The sequence below is a fragment of the Muntiacus reevesi genome, chromosome 16 (genome assembly GCF_963930625.1).
Source record: "Muntiacus reevesi chromosome 16, mMunRee1.1, whole genome shotgun sequence".
NCBI classification, from domain to species: domain Eukaryota; kingdom Metazoa; phylum Chordata; class Mammalia; order Artiodactyla; family Cervidae; genus Muntiacus; species Muntiacus reevesi.
In genome coordinates this window covers 7490327-7511543 of record NC_089264.1, presented here as the reverse complement: position 1 = coordinate 7511543, position 21217 = coordinate 7490327, and the positions used below count along the sequence as shown (strand labels likewise).

The window sequence follows — 21217 nt, the reverse complement described above, 5'->3', positions numbered from 1 at the left end:
TGATGATTAACATCATCTTATGCGATGCCAGGACAGACACCTTACACTGCTCTCATTGATGCTTTCATAAAGAAACTCTGCCTGGAGAAGTATAAAAAGAGACTCCTACTCCTGCATATATATTAGAGAACTGTTTCATTTCCCACACTCAACTAAACTGCAGACTAGAGAAAATGAAGGAAATAAAATAAGTCCAAATATGAAATTCAGAAGAACAACAAAGCTGACTCTCAAGGAACAGAGGTTTCTTAATGAAAAGTTTGCTTCCAAGAACTTGAAAGACAGGACAAGCATGACGAACATGAGTTCCACCAAGGATCACAGTGATTCTTGGGTTGTTTTATGATGACTTCATTCCTCAGCTTAGTTCCATCACCATCTTTTTTTCTTTCCTTCAATTTTCTCTAGTTTTTTTAATAACAGTTCCCACATTTCCCCTTCTCTCCCTTTTATGCATTAGTATAAAAGGCAGAGAGACAGAAGGCAAATTGCCAACATCCGCTGGATCATCAAAAAAGCAAGAGAGTTCCAGAAAACCATCTATTTCTGCTTTTTTACTATGCCAAAGCCTTTGACTGTGTGGATCACAATAAACTGTGGAAAATTCTGAAAGAGTTGGGAATACCAGAGTACCTGACCTGCCTCCTAAGAAATGTGTATGCAGGTCAAGAAGCAACAGTTAGAACTGGACATGGAACAACAGACTGGTTCCAAATAGGGAAAGGAGTACGTCAAGGCTATATATTGTCACCCTGCCTATTTAACGTATATGCAGAGTACATATGAGAAACGCTGGGCTGGATGATGCACAAGCTGGAATCTAGATTTCCAGGAGAAATATCAATAACCTCAGATATGCAGATGACACCACCCTTATGGCAGAAAGCGAAGAGGAACTAAAAAGCCTGTTGATGAAAGTGAAAGAGGAGAATGAAAAAGTTGGCTTAACGCTCAACATTCAGAAAACTAAGATCATGGCATCTGGTCCCATCACTTCATGGCAAATAGATGGGAAAACAGTGAAAACAGTGTCAAACTTTATTTTGGGGGGCTCCAAAATCACTGCAGATGGTGATTGCAGCCATGAAATTAAAAGACGATTACTCCTTGGAGGGAAAGTTATGACCAACCTAGATAGCATATTAAAAAGCAGAGACATTACTTTTCCAACAAAGGTCCGTCTAGTCAAGGCTATGGTCTTTCCAGTGGTCATGTATGGATGTGAGAGTTGGACTATGAAGAAAGCTGAGTGCAGAAGAATTGATGCTTTTGAACTGTGGTGTTGGAGAAGACTCTTGAGAGTCACTTGGACTGCAAGGAGATCCAACAGTCCATCCTAAAGGAGATCAGTCCTGGGTGTTCATTGGAAGGACTGATTATGAAGCTGAAACTCCAATATTTTGGCCACCTGATGTGAAGACCTGACTCATTGGAAAAGACCCAGATGCTGGGAAAGATTGAGGGCAGGATGAGAAGGGGATGACAGAGGATGAGATGGTTGGATGGCATCACCGACTCAATGGACATGGGTTTGAGTAAACTCAGGGAGTTGGTGATGGACAGGGAGGCCTGGCATGCTGCAATTCATGGGGTCACAAAGTGTCAGACAGAGCTGAGTGACTGAGCTGAACTTATTCGCAAACGTAAAGAGTAACCCAGATAAATTATGGAATTATTTTGTTGGCAGTGTTGTGTTACAACCCCTGTCAGAGTGATCTAAATACTACTAGAGTTCCACAACACATTTCCCACTCATATTCCCTGGGTTGCATTCCCTGCTTATCCCCTATTTCTCTCCAAACCTAAACAATACAAAGATCCTAAAAGTTAAAAATTCTAAAGTCCTTTGGAATGATTGTGTATTTCCTTCTTGCACCGATTTTATATGCATGTCTCATGTTTTAAAACTTTAAAAAAGAGTTGTATCACAGTCTCTGGTTGTTCCCCAAGCAACAGATTTTCCTGTGTTACAATTCATGTTCAAAGTTTTACATGTATGTAAGATAGTATAAATGGTATCTTCTAAATGCATATATTGGATTACATAATTGGATGGACAGGTGGACAGATAAATGTACAGATGAAGAGGCAATCAGTGTAGCTGAAATTAATTGAATAATCTTTTCCCTCTTCCCTACCCCCCAGGAACTGAAGAGGAAGATGAAGGGGATGACCGTCTTTTGGGGTCTGTTGATGAGTTCTGGTGGTTTCCACATATGTGGAGCCATATGCAGCCCCACCTCTTCCATAATGAGTCATCTCTGGTGGAACAGATGATTCTCAACAAAAAGTTTGCCTTAGTAAGTAACTCACTTTGAACTAAAGTGCAACAGACTACTGAAGTGACTGGCTTTTTATATTAAGAACATCTTAGAGTTTTGGGGCATACCAACACTCCTTAAGCAGGCATGTCTATGTGATAGTTGGAAACCCTTGGTATTGCAGCCTTTCAGTATGTGACTTTTGAATTTGTATTGGATGGTCATCACTATGCTTAATGCTTTGAGGGGTCTAATTTAAAAGGAAATTTTCCGGACACTCACAGGACTCAGCTACATGACATGGTCAGAGCTCATAAAATATGATTCACATCCAGAAAGAGCTTTCTGCTACACTGAGAAGACAAAATACACACATAAAACAAATCTCCACTTAGAAAACAAACGTACAGTTACCAAAGGAGATGGGGGAGAGATAAAAAAGGAATTGGGGATTAGCAGATACAAACTAGTATAGATAAAATCGATAAACAATGAGGTCTTACTGTATACCACAGGAAACTATATTTGATATCCTATAATAAACCATAATAGAAAAGAATATGAAATATATATATACACGCACATACATACATATAGATATTTAATTGAATCATTTTCCTGCAAACAAAAGCTAGTACAACATTGTAAATCAACTATAGTTCAATTTAGAAAAACAGTCTCCAGTAAAATGAGATATTCCTGGACCTGGTGCCAAACTGTATAGACATAAAATCCACCATTCAGAGAAGTAAGTGTCATTCAGAGTACCCAGGGAAATGTTGTGTAAATAGGATTTTAGGTACATTCTGAAATAAGAATAAGATTTAAGTGTCAGGGAGAATTTGGAGTTAAATGAGGCTGAGGGAAACACCAGGTTGGAGGTGTTTGCTGGCAGGAGGCAATGAAATCTCAATCTGGAAAGGCAAGAGGAATGGGAAGAAAACCATTTCAAAGACATCATACATATAACACAGGGAAGGAGCATTCATTTGACTGAGCAAGATACACTGTTTTATAATCAAGAGGATTCTGATTCTGGACAGGAAAATTTACAGTTAAAGTTCTAATAAGTTAGTATGCTGTAATGTTCTTTATCTTTCTGGCTTACTTCACTCTGTATAATGGGCTCCAGTTTCGTCCATCTCATTAGAACTGATTCAAATGAATTCTTTTTAACGACTGAGTAATACTTCATGGTGTATATGTACCACAGCTTCCTTATCCATTCATCTGCTGATGGGCATCTAGGCTGCTTCCATGTCCTGGCTATTATAAACAGTGCTGCAATGAACATTGGGGTGCACGTGTCTCTTTCAGATCTGGTTTCCTCAGTGTGTATGCCCAAAAGTGGGATTGCTAGGTCATATGGCAGTTCTATTTCCAGTTTTTTAAGAAATCTCCACACTGTTTTCCATAGTGGCTGTACTAGTTTGCATTCCCACCAACAGTGTAAGAGGGTTCCCTTTTCTCCACACCCTCTCCAGCATTTATTGCTTGTAGACTTTTGGATAGCAGCCATCCTGACTGGCGTGTAATGGTACCTCATTGTGGTTTTGATTTGCATTTCTCTGATAATGAGTGATGTTGAGCATCTTTTCATGTGTTTGTTAGCCATCTGTATGTCTTCTTTGGAGAAATGTCTGTTTAGTTCTTTGGCCCATTTTTTGATTGAGTCATTTATTTTTCTGGAATTGAGCTTAAGGAGCTGCTTGTATATTTTTGAGATTAATCCTTTGTCTGTTTCTTCATTTGCTATTATTTTCTCCCAATCTGAGGGCTGTCTTTTCACCTTACTTATAGTTTCCTTTGTAGTGCAGAAGCTTTTAAGTTTCATTAGGTCCCATTTGTTTATTTTTGCTTTTATTTCCAATATTCTGGGAGGTGGGTCATAGAGGACCCTGCTGAGATTTATGTCAGAGAGTGTTTTGCCTATGTTCTCCTCTAGGAGTTTTATAGTTTCTGGTCTTATATTTAGATCTTTAATCCATTTTGAGTTTATTTTTGACACATATATATGGAATTTAGAAAGATGGTAATGATAACCCTATATGCAAAACAGAAAAAGAGACACAGAAGTACAGAACAGACTTTTGAACTCTGTGGGAGAAGGTGAGGGTGGGATGTTTCAAAAGAACAGCATGTATATTATCTATGGTGAAACAGATCACTAGCCCAGGTGAGGTGCATGAGACGAGTGCTCGGGCCTGGTGCACTGGGAGGACCCAGAGGAGTCGGGTGGAGAGGGAGGTGGGAGGGGGGATCGGGATGGAGAATACGTGTAACTCTATGGCTGATTCGTGTCAATATATGACAAAACCCACTGAAATGTTGTGGAGTAATTGGCCTCCAACTAATAAAATAAAATAAAAAAAAAAAAAGTTCTAATAAGTGCAGTACATGGGAAAATGTGCTTGTGATGAGTGGAGATGGTATAGAGTGGTTAACAAGTCAATATGGCATGTTTGTGGTGGGAGGGTGTTTCTTATGGGCACACAAACACGTGGAGGGAGTCCAGACAGGTAACTCTTTACTGAATCAGCACTCTCCTTCCTGGGCAGAGAGTACACTGGGGCAAGAACTATGCTCTATCACAGTTCCTAGTTCATAAACATACTCAGTGAATATTTGAAGTATGAAAAATTAAAGTAGCAGAAATTACCTCTCAAAAAGCAAGTGAACTGTAATATATCTTTATTTATTAAAGCATTTTTCTTATTTGCAAACACCAAAATTTATATTACAGTGTTCACAGATTATGTTAATAAATCTAAAACCATCAGATCATGTTTCTAGGTTCAGTTCAGTCACTCAGTCATGTCCAACTCTTTGTGACCCCATGGACTGCAACACAGCAGGCTTCCCTGTCCATCACCAATTCCTGGAGCTTGCTCAAACCCATGTCCTTTGAGTCGGTGATGCCATCCAACCATCTCATCCTCTGTTGTCCTCTTCTCCTCCGGCCTTCAATCTTTCCCAGCATCAGGGTATTTTCCATTGAGTCAGTTTTTCGCATCAGGTGCTCAAAGTATTGGAGTTTCAGCTTCAGCATCAGTCCTCTAGTGAATATTCAGGACTGATTTTCCCCCAGGATGGACTGGTTGGATCTCCTTGCAGTCCAAGGGACTCCCAAGAGTCTTCTCCAACACCACAGTTCAAAAGCATCAGTTTTTCAGCACTCAGCTTTCTTTATGGTCCAACTCTCACATACATACATGACTACTGGAAAAACCATAGCTTTGACTAGGCAGACCTTTGTTAGCAAAGTAACAAAGGTCTGCTTTTTAATATGCTATCTAGGTTGGTCATAGCTTTTCTTCCAAGGAGCAAATGTCTTTTAATTTCATAGCTGCAGTCACCATCTGCAGTGATTTTGGAGCCCAAAAAAATAAAGTCTGTCCCTGTTTCTACTGTTTCCCTATCTATTTGCTATGAAGTGATGGGACCAGATGCCATGATCTTAGTTTTCTGAATGTTGAGTTTTAAGCCAACGTTTTCACTCCCCTCTTTCACTTTCATCAAGAGGCTCTTTAGCTCTTCTTCCCTTTCTGCCATAAGGATGGTATGATCTGCATATCTGAGGTTACTGATATTTCTCCTGGAAATCTTGATTCCAGCTTGTGTTTCATGCAGTCCAGCATTTCGCATGATGTACTCTGCATGTAAGTTAAATAAGCAGGGTGACAATATACAACCTTGACACACTCCTTTCCCGATTTGGAACCAGTCTGTTATGTTGTTCCATGTCCCGTTCTAAGTGTTGTTTCTTGAGCTCGATATAGATTTCTCAGGAGGCAGATCAGGTCGTCTGTTATTTCCATCTCTTTAAGAATTTTACACAGTTTGTTGTGATCCACACAGCCAAAGGCCTTGGTGTAGTGTTGTTCACATACTGTATTTCTAGGTAAATCTTACTAATTGTAGGCTAAGGCTAGTGTGCAAAAGAATTAAAATACATTACACTAGTTAATTTGCATATGATTTGGGAAATACTAAAATATAACCACTCCCTTAACAGACCAAATTTTTTTTTCTATAGATTTGAAGTCTTGACCCCAAAACTAGGGGCTTCCCAGGTGGCTCAGTGGTAAAAGAATCTACCTGCTATTGCAGGAGATGCTGGTTCGATCCCAGTGTTGGAAAGAGTTCCTGGAGGAACAAATGGTAACCCACTTCAGTATATTTGCTGGAGAATCCCATGGATAAAGGAGCCTGGTGGGTGACAGTCTATAGCGTTGCAAAGAGTTGGATGCAACTGAACATGCACCAAAACGAGAAATGACTAATGTGGAGTATAATCTCAATTTTGCGGTTTCCTGCATCCTTGCCTTTTCCAGTGTTAGTCTCTAAACCCTGAAGCTACATGGAACTCTGTGGAAACAAGACCACATGCTATATCTCCCTTGGCTGGCCCCCCAGTTATGCAACTATTAGTTTTCCTGGTTAATTAGAATTTAAGAAAGTGCTGATGGCCACTTGCCCAATTAACATGAAATGTATTTTACATAAACTTCTAAACTCCCAAGAGGTTTGAATAGTTGACTAACATAGTATGTTACTCAAATTTGTACAACAAAAGTTTAGAATTAATGAAACAGACTGCTTTTTCCACAAGAATATAGAAGACCAAATACTTATGGGTAGCATCAGGAGCCCATATTTATCTTTTAACTTCAATCTACTCCCCAGTTAGACAAATGGCTTCAAGGGCACCTTTTTCAGATACTGATATTTTGTCAAGAAAACACAAATGGTTCCCTACATGCTAGTACTTTGAATATGTTGACAGTATTTGCAAACTCCTGTGAGATGGAGAGCCACCATTTTTCCAAAAAAAAAAAAAAAAAATATATATATATATATATAATTAGGACTAGTAAACAGCACGTAGAAGTGGATAAATATTGCCACAGTTTGTAATAGCACTAAAATACCCTCAATGTAGCAAACAGTAATTCTGTCATCTTCAGAAATCTAAGACTGCTGATATTAGCAACGTTAATCAGCAAGAGAGGATACGGAGAAGAAAATTATTTTGTAGTTTCTTTTTAAATCTGTGCAGAAAGGAATGAATTTGTAAACAAGGAAAATACATACATAAAATAAAAGAAAGTACTAATAAAAGATAAACTAAGAAGTGATAGAGAAGATTTCTAGGTATGTTATTGTTGTTTTGGTAGCATTCAAAAAACATTTTAGCAAGGCATATTTGATGACATTCACTGTTATATTCCCCTGAAAATACAACATTATCTGGAATAATAGTATTCTGTTATGACTTGGATGAATGAATCAACATAGGCCAATATTATTCCATTCAGTTCAGTTCAATCGCTCAATCGTGTCAGACTCTTTGTGTCCCTATGGACTGCAGCACGCCAGGACTCCCTGTCCATCACCAACTCCCAGAGTTTACTCAAACCCATGCCCATCAAGTCAGTGATGCCATCCAGCCATCTCATCCTCCATAATCCCCTTCTCCTCCTGCCCCCAATCCCTCCCAGCATCAGGGTCTTTTCCAATGAGTCAACTCTTTGCATGAAGTGGTCAAAGTACTGGAGTCAGCTTCAACATCAGTCCTTCCAATGCACACCCAGGACTGATCTCTTTTAGGATGGACTGGTTGGATCTCCTTGCAGTCCAAGGGACTCACAAGAGTCTTCTCCAACACCACAGTTCAAAAGCATCAATTTTTCAGTGCTCAGCTTTCTTTATAGTCCAACTCTCACATACATACCTTACTACTGGAAAAACCATAGCCTTGACTAGATGGACCTTTGTTAGCAAAATAATATCTCTACTTTTTAATATGCTATCTAGGTTGGTCATAACTTTTCTTCCAAGGAGCAAATGTCTTTTAATTTCATAGCTGCAGTCACCATCTGCAGTGACTTTGGAGCCCCAAAAATAAAGTCTGTCCCTGTTTTTACTGTTTCCCTATCTATTTGCCATGAAGTGATGGGACCAGATGCCATGATCTTCGTTTTCTGAATGTTGAGCTTTAAGCCAACTTTTTCACTCTCCTCTTTCACTTTCATCAAGAGGCTCTTTAGTTCTTCTTCCCTTTCTGCCATCAGATATCATCTGCATATCTGAGGTTATTTCTATTTCTCCTGGCAATCTAGATTCCAGCTTGTGCATCATCCAGCCCAGCATTTCTCATATGTACTCTGCATATAAGTTAAATAAGCAGGGTGGCAATATATAGCCTTGATGTACTCCTTTCCCTATTTGGAACCAGTCTGTTGTTCCATGTCCAGTTCTAACTGTTGCTTCTTGACCTGCATACAGACTTCTCAGGAGGCAGGTCAGGTGGTGTGGTATTCCCATCTCTTTAAGAATTTTCCAGTTTGCTGTGATCCACACAGTCAAAGGCTTTCGCATAGTCAATAAAGCAGAAGTAGATGTTTTCCTGGAACTCTCTTGCTTTTTTCCACGATCCAACGGATGTTGGCAATTTGATCTCTGGTTGCTCTGCTTTTTCTAAATCCAGCTTGAACATCTGGACATTCACTGTTTACACACTGTTGAAGCCTGTCTTGGAAAATTTTAAGCATTACATTGCTAACTTGTGAGATGAATACAATTGTGTGGTAGTTGAGCATTCTTTGGCATTTCCTTTCTTTGGGATTGAAATGAATACTGATCTTTTCCAGTCCTGTGGCCACTGCTGAGTTATCCAAATTTGCTGGCATATTGAGTGCAGCACTTTCACAACATCATCTTTTAGGATTTGAAATAACTCAACTGGAATTCTATCACCTCCACATGCTTTGTTCATAGTGATGCTTCCTAAGGCCTACTTGACTTCACATTCCAGGATGTCTGACTCTAGGTGAGTGATCACACCATCGTGATTATCTGGGTCATAAAGATCTTTTTTGTATAGTTCTTCTGTGTATTCTTGCCACCTTTTCTTAATATATTCTGCTTCTGTTAGGTCCCTACCATTTCTGTCCTTTATTGAACCCATCTTTGCATGAAATATCCCCTTGGTATCTCTAATTTTCTTGAAGAGATTTCTAGTCTTTCTCATTCTATTGTTTTCCTCTATTTCTTTGCATTGATCACTGAGGAAGGCTTTCTTATCTCTCCCTGCTATTCTTTGGAACTCTGCATTCAAATGGGTATATCTTTCCTTTCTCCTTTGCTTTTCTCTTCTCTTCTTTTCACAGCTATTTGTAAGGCCTCTTCAGACAACCATTTTGACTTTTTGCATTTCTTTTTCTTGGGGATGGTCTTGATCCCTGTCTTGTGTACAATGTCACGAACTTCCATCCATAGTTTTTCAGGCATTCTCTCTATCAGATCTAATCCCTTGAATCAATTTGTCACTTTCACTGTATAACCATAAGGAATTTGATTTAGGTCATACCTGAATGGTCTAGTAGTTTTCCCCACTTTCTTCAATTTAAGTCTGAATTTGGCAATAAGGAGTCCATGATCTGAGCCACAGTCAGCTCCCAGTCTTGTTTTTGCTGACTGTATAGAGCTTCTCTACCTTTGGCTCCAAGAATATATATGCCAATATTATGGTTATAGTTAAATGTAAATACTTGAAAGTACACATAGTAAGAACAGACATGGACAGGAGTCATACATGTTTTTGGGAATTCTCAACTTGAAATGATCATGAATTGAAAGAATAATTCAAATTTGAAATTTGGTCATTCTTAACCTCAAATGTTAAACAGAGGACATTTCTTTAAAATGCCATTCTTTAAAAAAAAAAAAAAATGCCATTCTTAGTTTCAGGTTGACAACTCAAATTATGATCTTGAGGCAGCAGAGAACATTCATAAAAGTTTAATCAAATACAGAACCAATTGGCTTTTTTGTCAGAAGATACACATAACAAGAGACTGGATCCAGGCTCAGTCCCTCCCAGGTCATAACAACGTGAAAGAGAAGAGCAGCTTTGGGGAGCAGTGATTAGTATATCACCCAGTAGAGGACAGCTGTTGTTTTCATTATCATTATATTCCGTATCGTCAAACTGCCATCTTCAGTTGTTGCCTAGGTTTCTGTGCTTAGAGAGGGACAAGATCCTCAAGTTTAAAAGCTTATTTTATATTGGGAAGACACTGGTTCATGTGAATTCTACATTTTCTAGTATGTGTTCTCTAGTGCCCACTAAAGTATTAGTCACAAAGCTGCTTTGCTGTTAAATTTAAAGATGCAATAAGAAAAGTTCAAGGGTTTTGTTTATTTTTCATATATTCCATATCATTTCCTTAAATTCTTCCAGCAACTCTGAACTGTAGGTGCACTTATTCTCACACCATGAAGAAGAAAACTGAGAAGTCAGAGAAATGCCAGTGACCCACTCGTGGTGACAAAGCTCACTAGTGGTAGAATTTAAAACCAGAAATCCTCTTTTATTTTTAAACTGCATAAATTGTGATTCCAAGCTTCCTCACTAGCCTCCTAAACCAACTCACAGTTATAAGTCTAGATTTCTCTTTTGCCTGGTAACCCAAGGGGGTATCTGGGAATTCTGCTAACATCAGGGAAATTGAAGACTAGAGGTGAAATTCATAGGACAACATTTCCCTTAGGTTCCCAAATGCTCCTTGAGATAGGCAGAGTTTATAACATGTTGGGAAGGAAGACAAACTGAATCAGGGGAACTTTCCACATGTCTAAACGGCATTTATCATGTATAGATACAGGTTGGTTGTATGTGCTCAGTCATGTCCAGCTCTTTGCGACACCATGGACTGTAGCCCGGCAGGCTCCTATGTCCATGGAATTTTCCAGGCAAGAATACTGGAGTGGGTCGCCATTCCCTACTCCAGGGGATCTGCCCAACCTAGGTATCAAACCCACATCCCTTTCCTCTCCTGTACTGGCAGGCTGATTCTTTATCAGCTGCACCACCTTGGAAGCCCCATCATGTATAGATACAGAGTCTACTTTATTTATTTATTTATTTAGTTCAAGGGCACTTATTTTGTTTTTCCCAGTGGTACTTTCTAAAAATTTATTTATTTTTAATTGAAGGGTCATTGCTTTACAGTATTGTGTTGGTTTCTACCAAACATCAACACGAATCAGCCATAAGTTTACCCATGTCCCTTCCCACTTCAACATCCCTTCCACCTTCCTCCCATCCTACCCCTCTAGGTTGATACCAAGCCCCAGTTTGAGTTCCCTGAGTCCTATAGCAAATTCCCATTAGTTGTCTATTTTACACATGGTAATATATTTCCATGTTACTCTCTGCATACACCCCAGCCTCTCCTTCCTCCCCCTCCAGCCATGTCCATAAGTCTGCACTCTATGTCTGTGTCCCCACCGCTGCCAGATACAGAGTCTACTTTAATTCAGAGAAACTGTTCAGGAGGAAATTCTGCCTTGATTCTCCACTCACTAGATGGAATAAGCAGCATTGTGCTAATATTGCATTTGTAAATTGGGTCACATTCTGCTTTTTTCCACCAGCTTGGAAGCTCTAAATTTAAATAGGAGCATGAGTGTTTCACAATGAAGAAACTGAAAGCACATACAAAGAAGCAACTGGGTGTTCAAACAAGACTAGACATTATGGATAAAATTTAATATTCACAGGAGTTAGTTACAAGACTTTTAAATTCTTTTCCAACTAAGAGAATCTGAGACTACAATGTAAGACTCTTTGATTGGATCCTCTCTGTCACCATCTATAGCCAAAGACTTGCTATTTTCACTGAGTTTTAGCAAACACATCTTATCTATTCATCCTTCTGCACAATATAGACACTTCTGTCTCACAAGGGAATTTGATGTCCATTTTAATTTAGCTTTGAAAGCTCTGTCTAATTGCTTACTATGGAAGGTCAACCAAATCCTCTAAGCAAACTTGTATTTGATGATTACAGCCATCAGGAAATACAGTTTTAGAGGTTGATTAGAAAATATTTTTAGTTATCAAATATGGGATAATTCAGGTACTAAGATGAAATTTCAACAGGGGATTTTTTGAAAGGTACCATTTCTGAGGCAAAAATTGTAACATTAATTATTGACCTACAACACAGTGGAAATATCTTACACAGCTTTTTAAATTGGATAAAATTCCATTAGAATAATAAAATAACTTACTGCATTTAAACATCAAGAGAATCATCAGTATATATACTCTCAACTGGAAACTTGGATTTAAATTTTAGTGAATTATGGTAGTTTAATTTTTCGAGATAAAATAGTAGAAATTTTTATCGTAGAACTCATTACCAATATCAGTGATACCTAGCACTATTATAGACAATACTTTTTAAATTGGTAGTTGTAAAACAATGTTCTGGATCCTGAAAACAAAATCTTGGCCAGGATTGTACATTTTGATTGCATTATTATTATTCTTTCTCATAGTGTCCTTTCCCCCCCTATTTTCCAAGTTCAGCAGAACCTGCTAATTTATGTTATCTGAAATGTCTAGTGTAAATTATGCAACTTCTTAGGCTAGTGAGCACATTAACTTTTCTAAAGTGGAAATAAAGATTACAGTATCAAAATGTAATTTAAAATATATTGAAAGACTTGCTGGCTTAAGGAATATATAATAATCTTTTAATTAGTTTGCTTGCCAGCTAGAAAATGAATGAATTTTATCATTTTCACTTCAGTGAAGCACTTTATAAAAAAAAGGACATTAGGTTGTCATTTTATTGATATTGAAAACAAAGTGTAATTCTAATTATCCTAATAGAAACAGAGTTTAAATCAGAATTCACCAAGTCAACTCTGAGCTGGTAGATTGCTTCTGGACCAAAGGAAGCAGCACAGTTTAAGAAAGCCAATAGCCATTATTCAATGCAGGATGACCAAGATGGTGAAATAAATAATTTATTTCATGAAAAGAATGGCTGAAAGAACTTGGAGAGGGCAAGACAAAGAAAAGGAGAGCAAGGGATATATTATCAGGGTTAATATTCACATTGAAAGTATTGGTATGGCCATGTCAGTTACAATATTGAAAATGTCAATACCCCCAGGACCACCTTAGACCCTCCCCAGGCATGTTCCAAGCCTCCCAGCTAGCTACTCAGCAACCAAGAGGTCCTGGTTCACAGTCTCCAACATCCAGCTTCAGTTCTGCAGCTGGCAGCAGGTCTGACCAATCAGTGAATGGCATGTTGACTGGTAAATATTTTGAGTGTTAACCCTGAATATGATCAATCCATCAATGAAAGTAAAATCTATATAACTGCTAACTTTGTGTCTATCTTCACCTTTTTGTACTTACCACTTCAAGTTCCCAGTTATTCAGTAGTTTCTATGAGTTTTCTTTTGTACTATTCCTGCTCCATCTCAAAACTTCCCATCTCCACTCCACTTCCAAATGTTTTATCCCACGCCTGGATCCCTGCAGCAGCATCCAAACTGTCTCCCCAATTCCCTGTTCTTTTTCTTTAATTTATGCTCAGATAGGGAAAGCTGTGCAACTTGAAATTCTATTGTTCTGTTTTCCCTGCGTGAAACAGAACCTTGCATTTCAGTGAGAAAGGTTCTTGACTCTCCAGAGAAAATGTAAGAAGAGAACATTTTGAGCTCCAGATAGCTACCAAACACTGAACTTAGTGCTTTCCACGTATCCTCAATTCATCCAGACAGACACCTGTGAACCTAGTTATTCCCATATTTAAAATACAAAAAGTGAGGCTCAGAGAGCTTATATAATTTTCTTAAAATCACACAGCCAGTGAAAACTGGGGAAAGGATTTGATCTCAGCCGGGTCAAGATCCAAAGCCCACATAAGCAGCATGGTTTGTGTAACTGAAAGTTGCCCATGCCATTGATACTGTTATTGATTGCTATTACAAAAACCTCATGACTGGAATGTTACTATTTCTCTGAAGAGTTATATTTAATTTAAACAAACTCAGTATATTAAAATCAGGATTTTTACAATGTTTTTCTTTTAAGTGCTGTTTATATGATTTATGCAATTTCTCGTGTTTGTGTAGCCATCACACAGGTATTAACTGTCCTGATATTTATTATAAATACCAGACAGTATGCAGTAGGTATAAAAAAGATCAGTATCAACTGTTCTACTCTGTCAGTATTATTACTTCAGTTAAAGTTAATACCATGAAGTCTTAAAGATTCCTAGTCTATTCAACTTTATGTATTTTCAAAAAGATTAAATGTGTTTGCAAATACTTGGGGAATTTAAGCCTTTCTCTGAATTGTTTATAGCATTATTACTTCTCAAGGACCCCGAAGGTCCATAGTAAACTCATAACTTCAAACTCTGAGAAAGCTGGATTAAACTAAACCCTCCAATTCCTCCACTGTGTCTCTAGATAATTTTATTTTCAGTTATTTTGCTACAACATAAAAAAGAAAAGCCTCATATATTCTTTTTTTCTTATATTTCTATAAACCCCTTCATGTGTTTACTGGAAGAAATCTTAGCAATTCAAAAAAAAAAAAATTAACCTGGCCTGTGTAAAGTACAAGTGTTTACATCATTCTGTTGAGTATTCTTACAAAACTGTACCCTTTAGTGGTATATTTACTTGTGAGTCACTCCACAAAGATATGATGACACTTCAGAAATTCTGAAGGGAACTCTAAGAGAGGAAAACAGTATGCTCTGTTAAATGGAAACTTACTTGAAATAAATTACATAATTATTAGGGGAGACTAGAAGAAAATCAATCACTCCCCAAAATAATTCTTTCTTAGAGGTTACAAATGAAAATGAAGCTAAGTATGTATACCTTCTTTCTTTATTGGTACTAAATTATTAGCTTAACTTTTGCTTCTGCGATTTCTTTTTTTTTCTTCCAGTTTTATTGAGATACAGCTGATACACATTCAATATTGCTTAAGTTTAAGGAGTGCAGCATGATTTGATTTATATACATCATGAAATGATTCCCAGAGTAAACAGGGAACATCCCTCATCTCATATAGATATAAAATCAAAGAAATATTGATAGAAAAAAATATTCCTTATGATTAGAACTCCTAGGATTTATTGTGTTAACAACTTTTATGTTTATCATGTTGTATATTATGTCCCTGGTACTTATTTATAACTGAAAGTTTGTACCTTTTGACTGACTTCATCCAATTCCCACTCCCCCACCCCCCACATCTGATAAGTACAAATCTGATCTCTTTTTCTATGAGTTTGTTTGTTTTTTGAAGTATCGTTCAATTCAGTTCAGTTTAGTCACTCAGTCGTGTCTGACTCTTTGTGACCCCATGAATCGCAGCACGCAAGGCCTCCCTGTCCATCACCAACTCCCAGAGCTTACTCAAACTCATGTCCATCAAGTCAGTGATGCCATCCAACCATCTCATCCTCTGTCATCCCCTTCTCCTCCTGCCCTCAATCTTTCCCAGCATCAGGATCTTTTCAAACGAGTCAGTTCTTTGCATCAGGTGGCCAAAGTATTGGAGTTTCAGCTTCAGCATCAGTCCTTCCAGTGAATATTCAGGACTGATTTCCTTTAGGATTGACTGGTGTAATCTCCTTGCTGTCCAAGAGACTCTCAAGAGTCTTCTCCAACACCACAGTTCAAAAGCATCAATTTTTCAGCACTCAGCTTTCTTTATAGTCAAACTCTCACATCCATACATGACTACTGGAAAAACCATAGCTTTGACTAGATGGACCTTTGTTGGTAAAGTAATGTCTTTGCTTTTTAATATGCTATCTAGGTTGGTCATAGCTTTTCTTCCAAAGAGCAAGCGTATTTTCATTTTATGCCTGCAGTATATAACTGACCTACAATACCATGTTAGTTCCTGTTACACAACATAATGATTTAATATTTTTATATGTGTTTCTGGAATTTCTTAAAGCATTAGGCTTACTATATTTCATTAAAGTTCTTCAAATAATTCAGCTATTCTTTTAGGATACTTGAAGAGGAATATCTGATGTCAAGAAAGGGCTTTTGCTGATGTCATTATTATGGCCTTGTCAAATTTATTGTTCACCAAGGATATTTTAATCCCCTACTTTACATACAATATCAATTACTTTTTCCAGAAGAAATGTATACTGTTTGATAAAACTTTTTTTGAGATAAGATTGATAATAATAGTATATTTTCAGCCCCCATATCTTCTTTTAAGGATGTTTTCTCTCAAATAAGAATCCTCAGTCTTGGGGGGTAACTGGAAGTACTGGTGGAAGGATTCTTAGTTTACCTTTGTTTCTTTGTTTTATTTGTTGTTGTTTCAATAAGAAAGAGAATAATGTTAATAAGATGAAAGGAAATCAAATGGCACTTGACCTCTAACGTTGCTTGTATGTTTTATTTTCTACACTAGAGTAAGATAATTTATTACCCCTACTTGGCAATAAAGAAATTGAGGTTTGGTGAAGTTGTATAACCTGCTCTGCTGCTGCTAAGTTGCTTCAGTCATGTCCAACTCTGTGTGACCCCAGAAATGGCAGCCCACCAGGTTCCCCCATCCCTGGGATTCCCCAGGCAAGAGTACTGGAGTGGGTTGCCATTTCCTTCTCCATAACCTGCTCAGGGTGCTATAACTAATGAAGGGCAGCACTAAGATTGAGCCTAGAACTTCTAAATTTGTGCTTCCTCCATGACACTAAGTCATTCCCCATCCATGATATCCCCTGGTAAACTGATCATTTTATGTTGTGGGTTTAACATATCTTTTATTTAACTTTAAAAAAAATTTATTGAAGTATAGTTGATTTACAATGTTGTGTTAATTTCTGCTATATACCAAAGTGATTCAGTTATACATGTATATATTCTTTTTCATATTCTCTTCCACTGTGGTTTATCACAGTATACTGAATATAGTTCCCTGTGCACATTAATAAGACCCTGTTACTATCCATGCTATATATAATAGTCTGCATCTGCTAATGCCCAACTTCCAATCCATCCCTCCCTCGATTGCTCTCTTTGAATATGGGAAAAATAAGATTCTTTTCTCACTGTATAGTTAATGAAACACTACAGACTCTCCAGCTCTGAGTGACTTCAGAGTGATAAGGTCATACCTCTGTTTTATGAACTACTATAAAAACAAGATCTCATTATTAACACCTTTATCCAAAGATTTTTGTACCTTTCATTACTGTTGTTGCTGTTTGTTTCATCACTCAGTCCTGTCTGATACTTTTGTGACCCAACAGACTGTAGCCCACCAGTCTCCTCTATCCATGGGATTTACCAGGCAAAAATACTGGAATGGGTTACCATTTCCTTCTCCAAGGTGATCTTCCCAACTCAAGGATCAAACCCATGTCTCCTATATCACAGGCGGATTCTGTACCACTGAACCCCCGGGAAGCCCTTGTTACTGTGGTCATGTTTTTCCAAACTCCAAACTGTGAGACAAAGACCATCACCTTGCTGGGGTTTCTGGACCCACAGGAATATCACTAACTGGAGCAGTTTGCCTCAGCCTTGGTGTTCCATGTCTTTGGTGGAGTTTCATTTCATAGGGGCTTCCTTGGTGGCTCAGATGGTAAAGAATCCACTTGCAATGTGGGAGACCCAGGTTTGATCCCTGGGTTGGGAAGATCCCGTGGAGAAGGGAATGACCACCCACTCCAGTATTCTTGCCTGGAGAAGCCCATGGACAGAGGAGCCTGGTGGGCTGCAGTCCATGGGGTCGCAAAAAGTCGGACATGACTGAGCGACTAACATACACACAATCATATCTATTCATTTCATAGATATGATTGATTGAGTCACTGGCCACATGGTTGAACTCAGTATCAAAATCTCCTGCCCTGCCTAGAGATCAGGTTGATATAGGCTGGCTCAGTGCCCCAAATCTCTAATCAGATGTTTGGTCTTTCAGTCCTGGCTAAATTCTGAACTGAGTCATTTTGTTAACATAAATTCAGATCTTCGGTCTCCGGGATCCACCATGAATAAAGGACATTCCTGTCACTTAGAAAATTCCAAGGATTTAGGGCTTACCTCCCAGCAACCAGGGATGATGAAGACCAGCCAGATTTTTAATTATATAACAGCTGCCAACAGAGGATGATTTTAAACTCATAAACTAAATCTAAAAAACCCCATGATCATCACTGAAGATTTTTCACATACCAGCCAGCAAACAGAATTTATATTATGCATTAAAGAGCACAATGAAAAACTAGAAAGAAATCTAGTAGCCAAATCTATAAATACTGACCGGATTTATGTAAATATGCCTATCACATTTGAGGGTGCTATCACTTCCTTAAATATGTAAGAAGAAAATTATACATGTTAGTTTAAGATTAGATCATGGATTTAAAATAGTGAATTTATATTTAGCATACAAATATGAGACTATTTCTAAACACCACAAGGATTATGTCAAAGAAACAGAGTTTTAAATCTGAATCTTAGTGATTACTTGCACAACCCTTTTAATTCACAACTGAAAAAAATGAAAACTCAGCTTCCTTTACTAAAGGAGTTATTTCTTTCAAGATCTTTCATTACATAACATGCCAGAAATACCATCATTTAATCACAGGAATGTGTTCTAATATTTACACTCTTAGCATTCAGTACCAAATCTAATTCCCTAACCTAAAGATAAATCCTGACTTGCCTAGTTTGGTTCTAGATGAAGAAGGAAATAAGATTCCTTTAAATAATAACTTTACATATATTGGGCCACCATCAATTCCATTTCTTACTTCCCTCCCCGAGTTACAGCAACTGCTATAGGACCACTCCCAGTGCCAAGGCCCCACAGGTTCTCATAAGCTAAAAAGTCATGTGTTGATCATTAGTATTACCTTAGAAAAACACTCTTTAGAAGCTTTAAAATGCTTCTCAGACTCAAGGGAATAGTTTATGAATTTGTTTTCTTCATATACTGTGTGTGTATGTGTATATACATGCATATGTGTATGTATATGCATATGTCTTTTAGTGAAAAGGTTTTAATTCCACTTCTCCAAACAAGCTCCTATTATCTGAAAAAATGCATTATTTCCTGTGTGAAATAATAGCTCATAAGCCACGGCTTTTAAAGAAGCCAGTTTAAAAACCGAAGCAAACCATTTTCTTCTAGAAACAACTCCAAAATATACTACCAAATATAAACATGGATACACTTTATTGGAAGCCCATTTTATCTGTAAATGTAAATTTTCAATACTATAAGATAGTTAAACAAAGCATGAACTTCTATATACTGAAGAAATGGGACATTCTAACCCAAATTAACTTCAGAAAAGCATTTAGAAGTATTTTGAAATTACTTTGTAAAGAAGTTTGTAAAGAAGTTTTAGATTTTCTTCCAACTTTAGAATGTAGAATGTTTGTTTTTGTTTTGTTTCAGAGCGTCTGTTTGATTTCCTATCGTTGTACATTTTTTATTACATTAGTTTGTGTACTTGCTAATCTGAAAAATATGGAAATGGGCAACACATTTTCAGGTCATTAGTGGAAATTTAAAATTTTCTCTTTAGAAAGACTGAAATAGAGGAAAATATTAAAAGTAAAGTACCATTCTTGGGTATACACCTGGACAAAACTGTAATTCAAAAAGATACTTGTACCCCTATGTTCATAACAGCACTATTCACAGTGGCCAAGTCATAGACACAACCTGAATGTGCACTGACAGATGAATGGATAGAGAAGATGTGGTACATACATACCATGGAATATTACTCAGCCATTAAAAAAATAATAATAATGCCATTTGCAGTAACACAGACCCAACTCAACATCATTATACCAAGTGAAGTAAGTCGGAAAGAGAAAGACAAATACTAGATGATATCACTTACATGTAGTTTAAACTATGGCACAGATGAACCTATCTACAAAACAGAAAGCAGCCTCACAGGCACAGAGATCGGATTTGTGGTTGCCAAGGGACAGGGAGGGAGAAAGAAGAATGAACTGGGAATTTGGGGGCTTGCAGGTGCCAACTATCATTCAGAGTGGATAAACAGCAAAGTCCTACTCTACAGCTGCTGCTGCTGCCAAGTCGCTGCAGTCATGTCTGACTCTGTGACCCCATAGACGGCAGCCCAGCAGGCTCCCCCGACCCTGGGATTCTCCAGGCAAGAATACCAGATGGCACAGGAAACTAAATCCAATCTCCTGGGATAAACCATAATAGAAAGGAACATTTTAAAAAAGAATGTATATATGTATAAAACTGAGTCTCTCTGCTGGTACAGCAGAGACTAGCACAACACATTGTAAATCAACTACAATTTTTAAAAAGTAAAGTACCATTCTTGATTACTAGCAAGAATTTAAATAAGAAATATTACCAAGGATTTGTTGTTGTTGTTCTTCAGTTGCTCAGTTGTATCTGACTCTTTGTGACCCCATGGACTGCAGCACACCAGGCTTCCCTGTCCTTCACCATCTCCTGGAGCTTGCTCAAACTCATGTCCATTGAGTCCAAGATGCCATCCAACCATCTTGTGCTCTGTCATCCCCTTCTCCTCCCACCTTCAATCTTTCCCATCATCAGGGTCTTTTCTAATGAGTCGGCTCTTTGCATCAGGTGGCCAAAGTACTGGAGCTTCAGCTTCAGCATCAGTCCTTCCAGTGAATATTCAGGGTTGATTTCCTTTAGGATTGACTGGTTGGATCTCCTTGCAGTCCAAGGGACTCTCAAAAGTCCAACACCACTGTTCAAAAGCATCAATTATCAAGAATAGTAATAAACAATTATTTCTTTAGGAATGAAGTTACTGTGTTTCTCAAATACATGAATGCCAATTTATTCCTTTTATTCTTTTGGTTTTGAGAAAGTTTTTCTGAGAAATACCACATCACTTTTTGCTTAATAAAATTGTATTATCTTCATATTTGCATGTGGAAACATCTGAACATACAATTTAGGAAAATCTTGCAATTTTCAATTCTATACAGTGTAGTTTAAATATAAATTCAAGGGGGGTTCAGGATGGGGAACACATGTAAATCCATGGCTGATTCATATCAATGTATTGCAAAAACCACTACAATATTGTAAAGTAATTAGCCTCCAA

General features: G+C 37.8%; 1 protein-coding gene across 1 annotated transcript in view; it reads left to right on the top strand.

Moving 5' to 3' along the window:
- The window catches only part of LOC136147998 (bifunctional heparan sulfate N-deacetylase/N-sulfotransferase 3), a 164397-nt gene that overhangs the window by 63657 nt on the left and 79523 nt on the right, over nucleotides 1–21217 (top strand). The window contains exon 3 of the mRNA XM_065907434.1: nucleotides 2146–2300. Coding sequence (XP_065763506.1) covers nucleotides 2146–2300 — 155 coding nt within the window. The remainder of the gene's footprint in view (nucleotides 1–2145; nucleotides 2301–21217) is intronic.